This window comes from Hydractinia symbiolongicarpus, chromosome 3, assembly GCF_029227915.1.
Source record: "Hydractinia symbiolongicarpus strain clone_291-10 chromosome 3, HSymV2.1, whole genome shotgun sequence".
NCBI classification, from domain to species: Eukaryota; Metazoa; Cnidaria; class Hydrozoa; order Anthoathecata; family Hydractiniidae; genus Hydractinia; species Hydractinia symbiolongicarpus.
Genome location: NC_079877.1, coordinates 3579925 through 3595288, shown reverse-complemented (window position 1 = coordinate 3595288; position 15364 = coordinate 3579925). Strand labels below are relative to the sequence as shown.

Below are 15364 nucleotides of genomic sequence, written 5' to 3'. Positions count from 1 at the left end.
TGTGCCTGTGACAAGCATTTTCGAAGCATGTCACTGGCGACTTCTGCGATATTCAACTTAATGATGCCTTGACCTTCAGTTTCTAAATAGCATGTGTACAACTTACTTCCTAATCAGTTTATTTTAAAACATAGAGAGCTAGTTGGGACAGAATTATTAACTTAGGAAGTACACCATCGGAAAGGTAGGTCAATAGGACTTGTACTTTATTTCCATTTGTCATCGTTGTAAGGAGATTAATGCAAGGTTAATGACGAAATTTTTTGCCAGCTAAAAAGCAAAAAAAAATATTGTTGACGCAATGTCACCGTAAAACATTTAATATGTATCTCACGTCAGCAATTTTAATGAAGATGGGTATTTCTTAGAAATACATTTTAGAAATGCGTTTTAGCGCGGAAGAACAATTATGTATTGGGTAAGGGATTACTCTAAAATAGCTCAGTTCTGCTTGACGTGTGTACAAAGTAGAACAAGGCGTGTGATAAAAAGCACACCCAAATTTCACCAAATGGCATGTGTGGAGGTGTGCACGTGCGATCGCACACCAATTATGACCAAGACTGAACTACGTGATGCGGAAAGTGGTCTTTTATGTTAGTTTTATTAGAAATAAAAGAATCTGCAAACCAGCCATGTCTGTTTTTTATTAGCTATAAATTTTTCTGCATTATTATGTTTTTTGTTTTATGTTTACAAAACTGTTGTTTAGGATTTATCGCATTATTATGGACTGACCTTATAAGTATATGTGCACATTCATCCGAATGTCAGTGTTTTTCTGTTATTTGCTGTTTTAGAAAAATGAAAGATTACAATGCAAGTTTTAAACATCCTTATATGTATCTTGACCATTGGGGCACAATTTTTGATTTCAGAAAGAGTACATCTAAAAACCCTTTCTGATCACAATCAGATGTCACCTTTGATCATATCAATAAACTACACATCATCAGTAGTAGAGTATCAATATAGAGATCAAGATGACTCGTTAAAATCTTGGAATCTGTTTTATGATCAGGTAATTTTTTTATAATATTATATATATATTATTACTAATATAAAGGGTACTATTTAACCAGCAATGTTCGTAGTGCTGGGCCAAAGTATTATTTACCAGCTGATAATCAGTCATAGATCATATTTGCAACCCCCTGACTAGCTCCTCTGGTTGAATATTGAACTTCTTTTGAATGGGGCAAACAAAGAAGTTGCAAGAAAAAAAATTGAAAAAAGGTGTAATTGTCTCAAGTCAAGAATCTGATCTTGAAAGCAAATCAGAGAACATTAAATAATGCAAAAGCTGTGCTCTGCCAAAATTTTGGACGCAAGATGCAAAAAAAAACATCTCTCCATATTTTTCCACCATTACCTCTAAGAAAAACAACTCTGGAACGGGCTGCGAGCCATCGAAGTGGGATCAAATAGTATAGCTCTAACTTTTTTTACAAGTGTGTATACCTAAAAATGAAATGTTGTACTTTATTTGGTCTGGAGGGGATTACCCCCTGTGGACTCCGTTTCCTCTTCCCTTTTCATAACATTTTCGAAAAACCCAGCTTGAAAAGGGTTGTAATAGTTCTTTTGATCCATCTTTAACTCTTGAAAGAGAATAACCAATCAACTAAAACATTAAAGGAACATAATGATCATATCGGAATATGGTCACTGATAACGTATGACAAGCAATATTAACTAAAACATCTAAAGCTACCCCTCAATAAATAGTGTCAGCCTCTATACATTTTACTGAAACATGGAATGTTTGTTTTAATTTTTTAGAACATTCAAATATTCAGAAGTGCAGTATTTGGGGAAATTGTGCTTGGTCAACCAATATACAGATTTACCTGTTTTATGCTGTCATTAGATGGGAATAATGTTGTACCATTTAAAGCTTTTGATAAGCTTAACCAGGTAATTTTATCAAAAACCTAAGTAAGTTAAGTTGACTTGCTGTTGTATACAGGCAAAGGCACATCCGTATTATCGTTGTCTATTTTGTTTATAGTTTTATTTACAGCATTTGTAATGAAATTAACAACAAACCCTTTAATTGAGTCAATTATTAGCAAGTTAAAAAACTAAAATCATGTATATGTAAATTGAAGTTAAATTCGACAGGTCATTTAATAAATTTTAAAAAAGTAGACTAATCTTTATAAACAGATATTGCATTGTTTATAATCAAATTTCATGATTTATTAACTCAAGGTGTTTAGTTTTAACAACCAGAACTGGATCTGAATATCGAACACTTCAGAGTTAATGAATCAGATATTTAACTTTAAATGACATATAATATCTGTTGTATTGTCTACCATAAATAAGGAAAAGAAACATATATATATATACCAAGTTTTTGACAATTAAAGAATTTTACAATTATAATCTACAGATCAATAAAAACAATACACCTGATATCAATTAAGAATGGCAATGATTACATTGCATTGTATTATTAAAAAAACAATGACCGGCAGTTATTACACAATGGTGTAGAACATGTGAATTTCTTGTAGATAAAAAAGATTACAAGTAACTACTCTTAATTTTTAGACATATCTCAAAAATAAGCAAGAAGCTGACACCGAACTTGCTTTGCAATTTTATTTAATTGATAGCAGCATTTTAAAGTCACAGCTTCAAGATTATGGCAAAGAAGTATTTAAAAGTTGCTCTGAGGCCTCAGAAGTGTACACAACAAAAAAAGATATCATGAAAATTGCAGGTATATTATATATAATGGTTATGGAGAGAAATATGACATTAGGGTTGTTAAGTGGTGTTAATCACCACCTGAATAATAAATTAAGTGGTAATAAATTAGGAAACCAAGCTTAAGGTTATTTGTACTATTTTTACTGTTTTTGATTCTTTTGCATTCAAAATTTTTCCTTTTTTTTTGCTATAAAAGTTTTGTTGAGTTCATCTCACAATGCAGAGGTTTTTCTTATCAATTAGAAACTTTTTATGAATTTTGGAATGTTACTTTGAATTATAAAACTTCCCCTACTAAATATATTTCATCATTTCTTTTAATTAGTGCACACATTCTATAAATTCCTTTAGAGAGAAACAAGAACTTCAATTTATTATCTACTGTTAAATTTTTGAACAACCAGCCATCATTATCACTTAGCCAATTCCCTTATTGTCACAGTGCACCACCAGACTGGTCACCAAGTTGCTTATGTGTCACAAGTATAAGTATCAACTGGTACCCTTGTTCCTATAAAACATGTCAAAGTGAAAATGGAGAAAAGTCTGTTTGTAGTATAGAGTCGTGTAAGCAAACGCATAGATTTGTTTATCTGGTCGAGAAGGTGAAGTTGTGTTTTTAGTTAAAGAGTTTTGTACATGTAAGTCTATTAGTATTTTTCACTTAAAGTAAAAGCTGGTCAAAAGCTGCAAACTTGTTTGTTTGTGTTGGATTGGTATGATTTATTATAACAATTATGATCTTTTAAAAGTAGTTTAGACTTCTTTTTTTTATAAGAAGATAATGTGTTTTTATTTTATATTTGTATTTAAAATATTTAATACATGCTTTAATTGGTCATGGATTAATTGGATACTAAAACCTTTCTTGTTTTAAGATTTCTTAATTTGTTGTAAAAATTAATTCTGACTATATTTATATTTTGCTTCATTTCCATGTATTATGTCAAAAAACACTTAGGGTAGAAGTTGGTTGGACAGAACAATATCTTCGACAAACATTGGGTTGGGGATGTGTTGACTTCCCTTAATTTATTAAAAATATCTCCCCAGCATCGTATCCCTTTGTTCATTGGACATTTCTTTGAGTCAAACCTGTCTTGCGTCCATGTTTTATCTGGACGTATTCAACCTATTGGGACAACATTTTGCCTGTCTTTTTTTCGGTACAAGATTTCATCAAATTATACTTCCTCACACAACACAGTTGGTATTCTCGCCTAATCAGATATATAAAAATGTTTGTGTTTTCCAAGTATTATACTCACGTTTTCAGGGATTTTTGAGAATTTTTTTTTGCTTTCGCAAACTGATTTAATTGAAATCCGATCTATTTTTCATACATTCGCCTCCAAATTTCTGTACTAACTGCGACTAAATAATTACTAGACTTGCTGTATTTAAAATGTTGCTACAATTTATTGAAATACTCTTGCAGTCACGTGGCAAGAGCATAACTAGCCATTGATCAGTTTCCGTTGTCTTGTTTTCTTTGTTGATGGTGGTATTCTCTCTCGTCGACTATGCAGGCGGTTTAAAACTGTATTCATCATCCATTGTTTCCCGTGTCCATGGAAATGGTAATGGATCATTCTTAAAAATTATATGTGCAGAAAGAGATGTATCGTACTATTTTTATTGCACAATTTATCTTGGAGTTATACCTGTGCATCGTCGAAGTTGTCACTGCATAATTAAACTTTCTCTTCTCTCTGAGAAGCATCATTATCACACAACCAAAGAAATATTTCCAAAAATTTTGCAATCCAAATAAAATAAAATCCCATGTTTTCAAAAGTCAACTGGGTAATCTTTGTGAACTTTGGCACAAAATGTCTGTCTTTTTGCCAAATAGTTAACCTAGATTCTTCCTTTTTTCTGATTTGTCAGTAGCTATAACCTAACTTCTTTAAATATTTCCGACAACAGTACAGACTCTTAGTCGTTAAGATGTAATTGTACATTCTTCTTTTCTTAGCCCTAATTATATATTTTTTATACTTTTCTGTCAATGATTTAGACCTACCAAAATTTGAGCGTCTTCTTGATTATGGACCGTATCAGCAAGTCAAAAGGCAAACCGTTCTTAAGTTACGCAATTTTTTGGATTTTCAAAATTTAGACTACACTGGAAAAAATATTTTAAGAAAATGTGATAAAAAAGTTAATTATAGGCCTTCTTTTATTATTTTATATCTCATGTGTTTTTGTTTTAGTGTGTTTCTTCTTTGAAAGATTGCCACCTGCGTGCGTCCAGGCCGGTCGGAAAAATTTACCCCTGCGAGCGCTGAATGGCTCACATAAATTAATCCGCGTAAGCAATCCACGCGCGATCACAAAAGCTTTTACAAATTAATTTGAGTGAGTGATCAAAAAGTTTAAAATATGTTATTACTTGTTTAAATGCCTATATTTCAGTGTTAGGGTCCCTTTCCTCGTTGTTTTATTGTGTTGCATAACGAAAGATGTGTGTTCTTATTACCGCCATATTGAATTTGTTTACTTATAATTTCAGTCTAATAAAAGTGGGAACAGCAAACTATAGTTATCAAGGGAGAATGGAAAAACAATAGGCATTTCCAGAAGACTAAAAAAAGAGAAGTATTAACAAGACTTGAGTCATTTAAAAAAATATTTTTGTTTAAAGTTTAAGATCTTTTACAACTACTCCGAATCAGAAAATACAACAACGCTGCTGTCATTATCGGTACTGTTGCTGTCTTCATTGTCTTACAAGGAAATCGTGGTTACATTAACTGAGCTGGAACAGGACTTCTTATGTGGTGGTTCCCACGTTGTGCATTTCTTATTCAAGATATTTTATTACAGTTATTTCTGTGATCTTCCCTTTCTTTTTCTGTCCAGATCTTGTTATTTAAATTGATACACAAAAGATTCTCGATGCTGATGTACCTCGTGCTTAACCTCCTAATCTGATAAAAGAAGTGTAAGTAGGATAAATGCTACCTCCATCCTAGAGTTTACTGCGTAAATACACATAACTAACTCAGCCAACATTCACAACTTTGGAAACTCAGTACGTTTGAAGGCTAGCATTGTCTCTTCCCCCAAATTGATTGGCTTTTATGAAGCTTCTTAATGAACGGAAGAGCCACAACTTCATCATACTCAACAAAATCCAACAACTGCGTAATACATACACATGTATGTACGTACTGTACTGTAAATGTATGTACATGTACATACATTTCTTTTATCTTATCAAACCCAAAATATTTATTGTCAGTAGGCCACCTCTTACAATCGAACCATGTCATCGATTCTAAAACTGGCTCCTGAAAATCAGCAAGCTTCGCTTCAAGTAATTCTTTTAACAAATTGCAAACATCTTTTTTCTTCCTATTGACTAAATTTGCAGAATCTTCGTTGAGGTATGTAATATTTTGAAATTCGATGGTGATACGTTGCTTGTTGACATTTTCTTTGTGACCTTCGTCACCCTTAGGAAGATTTAGGCAGATCGTTTTCTATACGAAAAGATGCTAGATATCTCACAAGCATCTCTTCATCCATGTCCGAGGATGCCATCCAGAATACAGTTGTCATTTTGAAGTGTACTATTTGTCTCATGTATCATATTTTTTCAATTGTCAATGTTTTCTTGTGAGGTTGAGATGCAAAACAAGTTTAATATAACATTTCTTTAGAAACAATAATATACATGTATGTAATATACAAGATATTTCAATTGTGACTGTCCCCAAAGACCAGCCAAAGCAATCCTGCCTCTCAAATTACGTATTAGGTCAAGTTACAATAATTCCATTTAAGATTATCTTGAAACGTGAACATAAGTAGCTTTAAAAGTAGGTAGCTAGCTAGGTGGTATATTTATAACATAACACTGAGCGCTAAATGTTATATCTTGATATCTGAGGCATTTATCTAGTTATTATGCACACAACAATCCAGTTAAAAACATCTCTAATCGTGCAACAAGCAAGTCTTTAAGAATGCGTTTGCTATACGATCTTTTCAGGCAGTGTTACGAATAAAAATCAACGATCTTGGTCTTACACCAACAGTTGCAAAGTGTGTTGTACGCACTTGGAATGCATGATTCGATTTAATTTTAGCTAGCTATATACAACAACACACCATCAGTTGCATCAGTTCAGTTTTTTCACTTTATTGGACTTAGTTTAAGTTTAATACAAGGTCTTGATGTATGCAAAAACATTTTAACACCATGATGCAAGTTGATCCTGGCCCGTCAATTGACAGGCCACTGTGTCTATAGATGGGCTGTTCCATCTATAGACGGACTGTGTTCTAAATTGGGTCAGAATGATAATACTTCACACTTGCACGTCTTCAATATAAAGATCGCAAGGCTTTGTTGTGTTGTTAAACACTTGGGTTCTTGTATGCAACCACCCTGTTTAATCGATAGAATATATTTAGAACAAACCCACCCAGCTAAAACAGTGTGTTATTAAATACATCTTATCTGAATAAATAACATAGAATATAAAGCTTGTAGCATAAAAAATATTATGCTAAATCCTGCTCATAGCACCTGAAATGTAACTAGGATTTGTTTATATTAATATAAATCCTATGTTTTATACAATGGCTCTATTGATCCGTAAATTTGTTTACCCCAGGTGAGTTGCATGGGCGTTGTATTAGAGCATGAGCAAGAAACTTGGTGCAAAACGTAATTAAAACCTATGAAGGACAACAATTGTACAGAAAGGATAGATAAGTGTTTCATGCAATGCTTAAACTTAAAATTCTATCCTTTATTATCAACACTCTTTTTCTTGGCTCCTAATCTCTTGCGATGCACAAAACGCCTCTCATGGGGTACTCAACGTATTAAACATCCGTAAATGACCACGAAAACTATACAAATTAGTGTGTTTCTATAGCCATTCATCCTTTCACACCATTCACTAGTAAGTAGGAGATTGCTATGCAGACATGTGATTTACAGTGCTACCAGCTTCGTATGCAGCTAAATCACTTAGGTTTACTGTGTTGGGACCTACCATGCTTCACCTTTTATTTAAACCATAAACTATTAATTAGCATAGAAAGGTCAAAGCAGATAAGTATAGATATGTAGACTTTTCTCTGTTATTTTTGTTATATGAGGGGTGACTGAAGTTGTTGTAAAATTATTCACCGTTTTTTTTCATGCTCGCTATAAGTGGGCAAGATTTTTGAGTGCTGTGATTTCTAATTGTGTTCGAGGAAATTGTGCACGTTTAGAGCTGCTGGTTTGTAAAAATTTTTTAAATGACTTTTTCATTTTCTTTCATTCCGGTTTACAAGCAAAGTCATTGTGTTCTTGTAAAATGTTGATATTGAGGTGTTTTACTTCTTCCCTACACAAGTGTTTTTACTTTTTTCACGCTGTGTTTTGAATGAGCTTATCATGTTTTTGTGGTGTTCATTAGTATTGCTGCAAGTAACTAACTACTGCAAGAGTACATGGTCCACTCTTAAACTGTTGGATGGGCCAGAGCGATACTTATGAATGAAGTAAATGGCTCTTTTCGAGATGATCCTTTTTCAGACTCTACAGAATATATATTTCTTGTCCTCTGACCTTATACTGGTAATTTTTGACTCCATGTCATCCTCAAAAAGTTGAGAGTCCACCTATAACTGTCACATTTACGGCATACCTGAGAACAGATCATTAAGCTAATGTGATGGTTAGCTTAAATTACCATGGCAGCAATTTTCACGTGACTCCTCACTTTTTAATATCAACTTTTTTCGATAATGACTCACACATTTTACATTTACGCCACCAAAATAAAGAATTCAGAATAAACCTTTTCCTCATGAAATATCTAACAAATAAAAATACATAGAGCTTGCTCGTTTTACTCCATCTTATTTTGATAAAACGAACCAAGACGAATGATCAAACCTTCTAATATTCAAAAATCTCGGAAACCACACAGCTCAGCCATTTTGATACCTAGATGGATTATACAACAAATCGATAAAATGGGTAATATTGAATGTTTTATATGCGTGCAGATAAAATCCTCACAGTAATTGTTGCTGCCAAAGTAACTGACACGATTTAACATATATAACTCTTATATATAACTCTGCCAAACAAAGGTTTTTAAACGGCAAAATAATTTTACACAAATGGTAAAGTTTATGCCTAACTTGCAGTGCAGCAACAACAAAAAAATATGTGCTGGTCAACACCTAGAATAAACAAAAACAGTTATTCATGTCGTATCTTGCAAAAATGCAAAAAGATGATTATGTAAAGAATAAGGGTAACGACATCAAGCATCCCTCAAAACGAAGCAGACCCTAAGGAACACAACTAGATATAATTGAAATCAGAAACCTTCATACACATAACGAGTCAATATATTCATAAAGACTCGATACATTCATAAAGACTCATTACATTTATAAAGACTCAATACATTCATAAAGTAACATTAAAACACATACAAACAAAGACTTCACACATAAAAAACATAAGCAAAACAAAGACTGTTTCAGTACTGGGCAGCTTTTCTGTTAGTCATGGGTAAGGATGCTGTTATGATTTTTAAAAGTATAGTAATAGCAATAATAATTTTATATACCCATTTAATAGGAACTGCTAAAATATTTTGTTTTATAAACAACACATGTCACAAATATAATTAGTATTCCTTATGCAAGCCATATTCCACATTTCTGCAATTAATCCAAGACTCTCCTTCTGCAGCCTCGCCCCAAAATCCACATATTACACACTCGTAGTCTTTTCAATGATATTATGCTCTTTCAAAGTCTTATTTTTCTTTCGTTTACTTTATTCACTTTGGCCTTTCTTTTAGTTTTGCCACAGTTTTTCATTTTCTAGTTCTTTGATGTTAGATTTATTCAGTAAAGGTGTACCAATTATTCCTTCTTACCTCTCTGAACGTCTCGACTTTTGTTTTTTGGTACCTTCAAGATTTTATTGAAAGAAACTCCTACAGAAAAAATCTTTACTAGGTGAATCTACTGCAGATGCGAAAAACAGATATATGAGTTTTCCAGAACTTGTTGGAGTTGAAGTTAGTACTGGTAACGCAACATGTTGTGTTAGTGTCGGTAGTTTTGCGTGTCATTTAAGGCAACAGGTGAGGCCGATGTTGTGACAGCTTCATGAGTTTGGACGAGGATATTTCAAATAAGGATTCTTCGATAAAATATCCTTGTCAAAAGGCTATATGCATATGCAATGAAAGCCTGAAACAGCAGTTTCAATTGTCGCTAGTTTTAAATATGTGTGAAAAATTCCTTAAGGAACTTCAACCGCATTTATCCTTGCTTGTTGTTAATGCATCCAAGATGTGCAAGGAGTATGAAAAGCACTTTTCAACGGCTTGAAAAAAATAGGATGTAGCGGTTAATGTGATGTGAGCGGTTATTGTGATGTGTGTGATGGAAGGACTCTTTCACCACTAGTTGCAGATGCTACAACTTTTTTTCTTTTTGTAAACAATACCATTTGTGGTTTATAGACACATGACAAACCAGATTTGTCACAATTATAAATTTGATTCAACAGGAAATTGTGTTTCGCAATCCATGTTTCTTAGCTATCAAATCCAACAGAAGTTTTGTGCAACTTAAATCCACGCTTTGAAGCGACACCTGGTTTTCTCAATGACAAAGGTGAATGTCTTTTTGAAAATCTTTGTTTCTCTTTGTTAAATGGGTAATTGATTGTGTTCGTTGTTACATGATAATCAAACATAACTTTCCTCTATTTTTAAGGATTATGCAAGTCCCTATAATGTATTGCACTAAAGTAATCTTATCTTTTTCACTTAGCACAGTCCTTCATCATTGACGCTCCGTTGAAGTAATTCGTAAGGAGCATCATACGCTTTGGATGCTTTCCAAAGAGACATGATTTGTTTCTTTTACAGCATTTGTGGCTTCACAAATCGCTTTTAAATCTCAAATTGCACTGGAAGACATGCGTACGCAATTTCTTGTCACTCAAAAAAGAAAAAAGGTGATTATATAATAGAAAAGATGAACAAATCGATGTCAGTGATTCCATATAACAAGGTAATCGCATATCTCCAAAAAGCCATTTGAAGACCATGAAGAGGCATGTGTTGTGCAAAAACAAAGCAAATAAAGGTTATTAAAAGTCACAGTACATTGTTGGCGCGTTTTACCCCACCTTCAGTTCTTTTGGAAAGGGTTAGAATATTTTAAAAATCTTAAACATCGGGATAAAAAGCACTTTAAAAGTTGAGAATCTTCATGCTTTATAAAATAATTCAACTACTTTTCTAAAACCAAATACGTAAACATTTTCGTCTTGTCTTCTGTATTTTGCTTTGTTTATTTCGGCTACGTTACATAACTACGCATGGGTACCATTTTATGACTTCTTTTTACAAAAGTCACAACAAAATGGGCAATCTTGTGAATACTTTCCACATTTCTGCTTTTTGTGATGCACCATTGTCTAAAACCCCTCGTCTTTTTTCTGTTTGTTCCTAGCAGTAGGCACTTCAGGGCATTTTTGTTGAATCCTAAATCAAGCACTAAAGCAAATTAAGATTGTTCTACAGACTAAGACAAATCCAACGAGAGGTCAATGACCTCTGTACGTTGAGTAGAACCAAAGTTATGGACATTTTAGTATGTGCAATTGATGGCATTTTTTGAACAATTGCATTGCAATATTCTGCAGGTAAAGGGGAAATAAAATGGCACAAAAAACAGGGTATAAAAAAGTCCGTTTTGACGACAAAATCGCCTGAACTGAAATTCTCATATCTTTCGTTCTAGAATTAGGAATAACTTTAAATTTTTAGAGGATATTAATAAACACTTATATATTTTATCATCATTTTTATTAATCAAAATATGGCGTCACAACTCTGCCATTATGGAAATGACCAAATATGGTTAAAACTAATAAAAATACCAATAAAACATTACTCGAAGTGTTTTCATAAAAGTTACTGCTCAGAAAACCAATATATAGGTAAAGGATGTGTCCAAAATTTTCCTGAAAGATTATCACGTGATAAAAGTGTGTATTTTACAGACCAGATATGGTTAAAACTAATAAAAATACCAATAAAACATATATTTGAATTGTTTTATGAAAGTTACTGCTTAGAAAACTAATATATAAGTAATGGATGTGTCAAAAATTTTCCTGAAAGATTATCACGTGATAAAAGTGTGTATTTTACAGACCAGATTTATGAAAACATAATGACCAAATATGGTTAAAACTAATAAAAATACCAATAAAACATATATTTGAATTGTTTTATGAAAGTTACTGCTTAGAAAACTAATATATAAGTAATGGATGTGTCCAAAATTTTCCTGAAAGATTATCAAGAGCGTGTATTTTACAGACCAGATTTGCGAAAACATGCGTTATTTCAATACCATAAAAAATTTATATCTTTTGGTCTTTTCAGTGAACGTGGATTTAAATTTACATATCCTTCAAACCCAATTAAAATATGATGTCACAACTCTGCCATTATGGAAATGACCAAATTATATATATAGTAAAAACTACTAAAAATACTGATTTCAAAATTGTCACTCTATAAGAATGCTGCCAAAACATGCATTACTTCAAAAACCATACAGAACTATCACGAAAACAAAACTTTTTAATTAAGCATCAATTTTTCAAAAAAATAATATCTTGCAGACCAGACTTCAAATAAGTTGTAAATCTTAATTTTTGTGTAAAAATATAAAAAAAGCACAAAATTTGCACAAATATAGTCATTGCGTTAAACATGTGAGGATAAAATAATGCAGATACTTTCTAAATTAGCAGTACAAAAGTTATCGTTCTATTATACTACAGAGTTTCTGTAAATGGTATATACGCAAATAGTAAAAATTAAAAATCACTTATATAATGATGAAGGATCCAAGAACCACTTTTACTTCCAATACAATCGTTTGTGCATCCAAAATATCACAAATTCGTACTCAGTTTGTTGTATATTAAAGAACGATGAAGCAACATGAAATATCAGGCAGACACTGGCTCATATGTTTTTTAAATACATCTAGAGATAGAAAATTAAATTGATAAGAAAAAAATTATCTACTAAAAGGAGTAAGAGAAACACTAAAAACTACTAGGAAGGTACTACTAATATATATACATTTATCAATCGAAAAACTAGGAAATAATAATCAGTTCTCCTTTCTCTAAATCGACAAGAAGAGGGAAGTTCCACGTCTCATCTTCTCCTTCATACTGCACAGTATACGTTGACTTTTTAGAATTTGATAAAACTAATGACATAACTGTTCCTCTACACCATAACACATCATCGCACCCTTCCTCGCGTACTTTATGCTGAATTAACTTTCCAACTAAAGACTGTGGGTTTTCCAAATATTTTTGAAGCTGTGCACGTTGCTTATCAATAACAAGCCGTAAGCGACCCTCTTTCAACTTTCTTCCCAACTTTACCTTCTGCTCCGTAACATTTCCTAACCTTGTATTCTTGTCCATTAAAACTGGCTTAGGTGCAATAGGTCTTTCACTTGCTAAACTATGCTTTACGACTTCTTTAAAATTCTCACACAATTCCTCCCACAACAACTTTCTACGCTTCCCAGAATCAACCTTTGTGACATAGTAAATTTTCACTGGACATTTCACACACAATGCAAACCTATAAAAATTTAACTGTGCAATCAAAACCTTTTCTTTTTCAACATCGTCCTTAATACATTTTAATCCATTCTCAATGTCACTTTCAGACGACCAAAGATTTACTCGACAACCTATCAATGAATTAGCTGCTGTTATTTTTTTCATTGTTTCCTTTTCCTCAATTTCTTTTTTTTATTTTTTGTTTGGCTAGCAACTGTTGTACTTTTTTTTCCTTCAAAACAGCTTTTCTTTCAGCATACTTCATTTTCATTTCTGGAGCCAATTTCCTTGCACGGTCTAAGATTAACTCCCTATCCTCATCTGATTGCTCATCAAGCCAAGAACCAGTGTCATTCCTCATCCACATAGTGAGAGCTTGAATTGTTTGGATGTTTGAATTTGGTTTTGATCTGATCAACATGTCTAATATCGCAAAATCAGATTCACTTGCTTTGTTAGTGGTAGGTACAACAGCACCGATTTTTTTTATATTGTCATCAGCATTCCAACATTTCCCACCTGGAAGTTGATCAACACATTGTCTTTCTAGTATGACAAGAATTCCTAGTAAAATAATCTCCAAAGCTTGTTGTGTCATAACATCAAAATCAACATCATCATTATCTTCAAACAGTTTCTCGTAAAGGCAATCCGTATGAATGGGTAATTCAGGAAATATCAACTGTTGATTTAGTAATGGTGATGCATCTTTTCCAAGTTCATCAATTTTTATTTTTAAGTGAAAAAGATGTACATTTAAATCAAGAATACTTTTTTTGCTTTCAATTAAACGCAACAATGGACCAGTTAAAAATTTATCAATAATTCCTAAAGCTCTTAATTCAGCAGTAAACAACTCATTACTCAGGTCTTCCTTCACAGCTTTCAATAAATTATTTGGATATGGCCAACCATTGAGAAATGCCAACATTGATTCTCGATGGTAGTATACAGCTGCTGCATTATAATATAAAACATTAAAACGATTACCAATAAAGGGTATGAGCATTGCTTTTTCACCTTTTCCATGAAGGTAAGAATTAAAGTAAGATGCAACACCTGCTTCATCACTACCTCTTGAATGAAATGCTTTGCATGCAGTACGTACAAGACAGGCAACACTGGATTCCTTTGTAGTAAATGCGTACTCTGGTGAATAATCTTCTGCTAACCCCATCTCTTCAAACTCTTTCAACACTTTATCAGTCTCACTTGCAAATTTAGTTAAATTTAGTTTTACCTCCAAATATCAGCTTTTTTCGTCTTCTCTTCGGCCCCACAACAACATATCTGCTTCTCCAATATTGGCTCAGGTCGTTATATAAACTCGTATGTGCCTAGTTTCAATATCTGCCCAAGTTTATACTTCTAGAGGTGCCGAAGGTGCCCAGATGTTTATATATAAATGTGATAACAAAAATAAATCACAGAAAATTTCCCGTCAGAATTTCCCGTGAAATTGCGCAATTTTTGATCAACGGGAATTGTCACGTGACTTGAAGTGCCTATTTACAGTTCAATTAAAATGGAATGTCAAACATTTGGATTCACCTCTCTACTAAATCGTTTACTGTATCATGTCTTGTTTAAATGATTTCTTAATCATAATATGCGTAACATCACAGAATTGTAAACATTTCAGGTATAATGCTTTCGTCATCCTCTAAGTAGTTAGTGTAATTTCTTTTATTTATTTCCGTAAACAATTTTAATTTTTTTGGCATTTTAACATTTTATTTCTTCATTGACTTCAATCTCATCTTTCGCATATCTAAGACAAAAAAACCAGCTCGCATCCGCAATTATGAAATAACAACACTTTGTTACTTGCTAATTCGCCATACGAAATATAAAAGTGAAACGTTCAACCAAAATTCTGACCGTCCTTGAAACAAATCCGCGAGAAATAAGTGATCAAAAGGATAAATTAGGCCTACTTCCTTGTTTTAATGTCATAATTGTTACTGCACTGTATTTAACCATGGA

The 15364-nt window shown here is 32.7% G+C and overlaps 1 protein-coding gene across 1 annotated transcript; it reads left to right on the top strand.

The window, feature by feature from the left end:
• The first annotated feature begins 443 nt into the window (after nt 1-443).
• On the top strand, nt 444-14083 carry LOC130635512 (out at first protein homolog). The gene is made up of 4 exons (XM_057444857.1): nt 444-1021; nt 1783-1917; nt 2560-2731; nt 3073-14083. The coding sequence occupies exons 1-4, from the start codon at nt 818-820 to the stop codon at nt 3342-3344; spliced, it is 783 nt and encodes a 260-aa protein (XP_057300840.1). The 5' UTR covers nt 444-817; the 3' UTR covers nt 3345-14083.
• Nucleotides 14084-15364: the final 1281 nt, after the last annotated feature.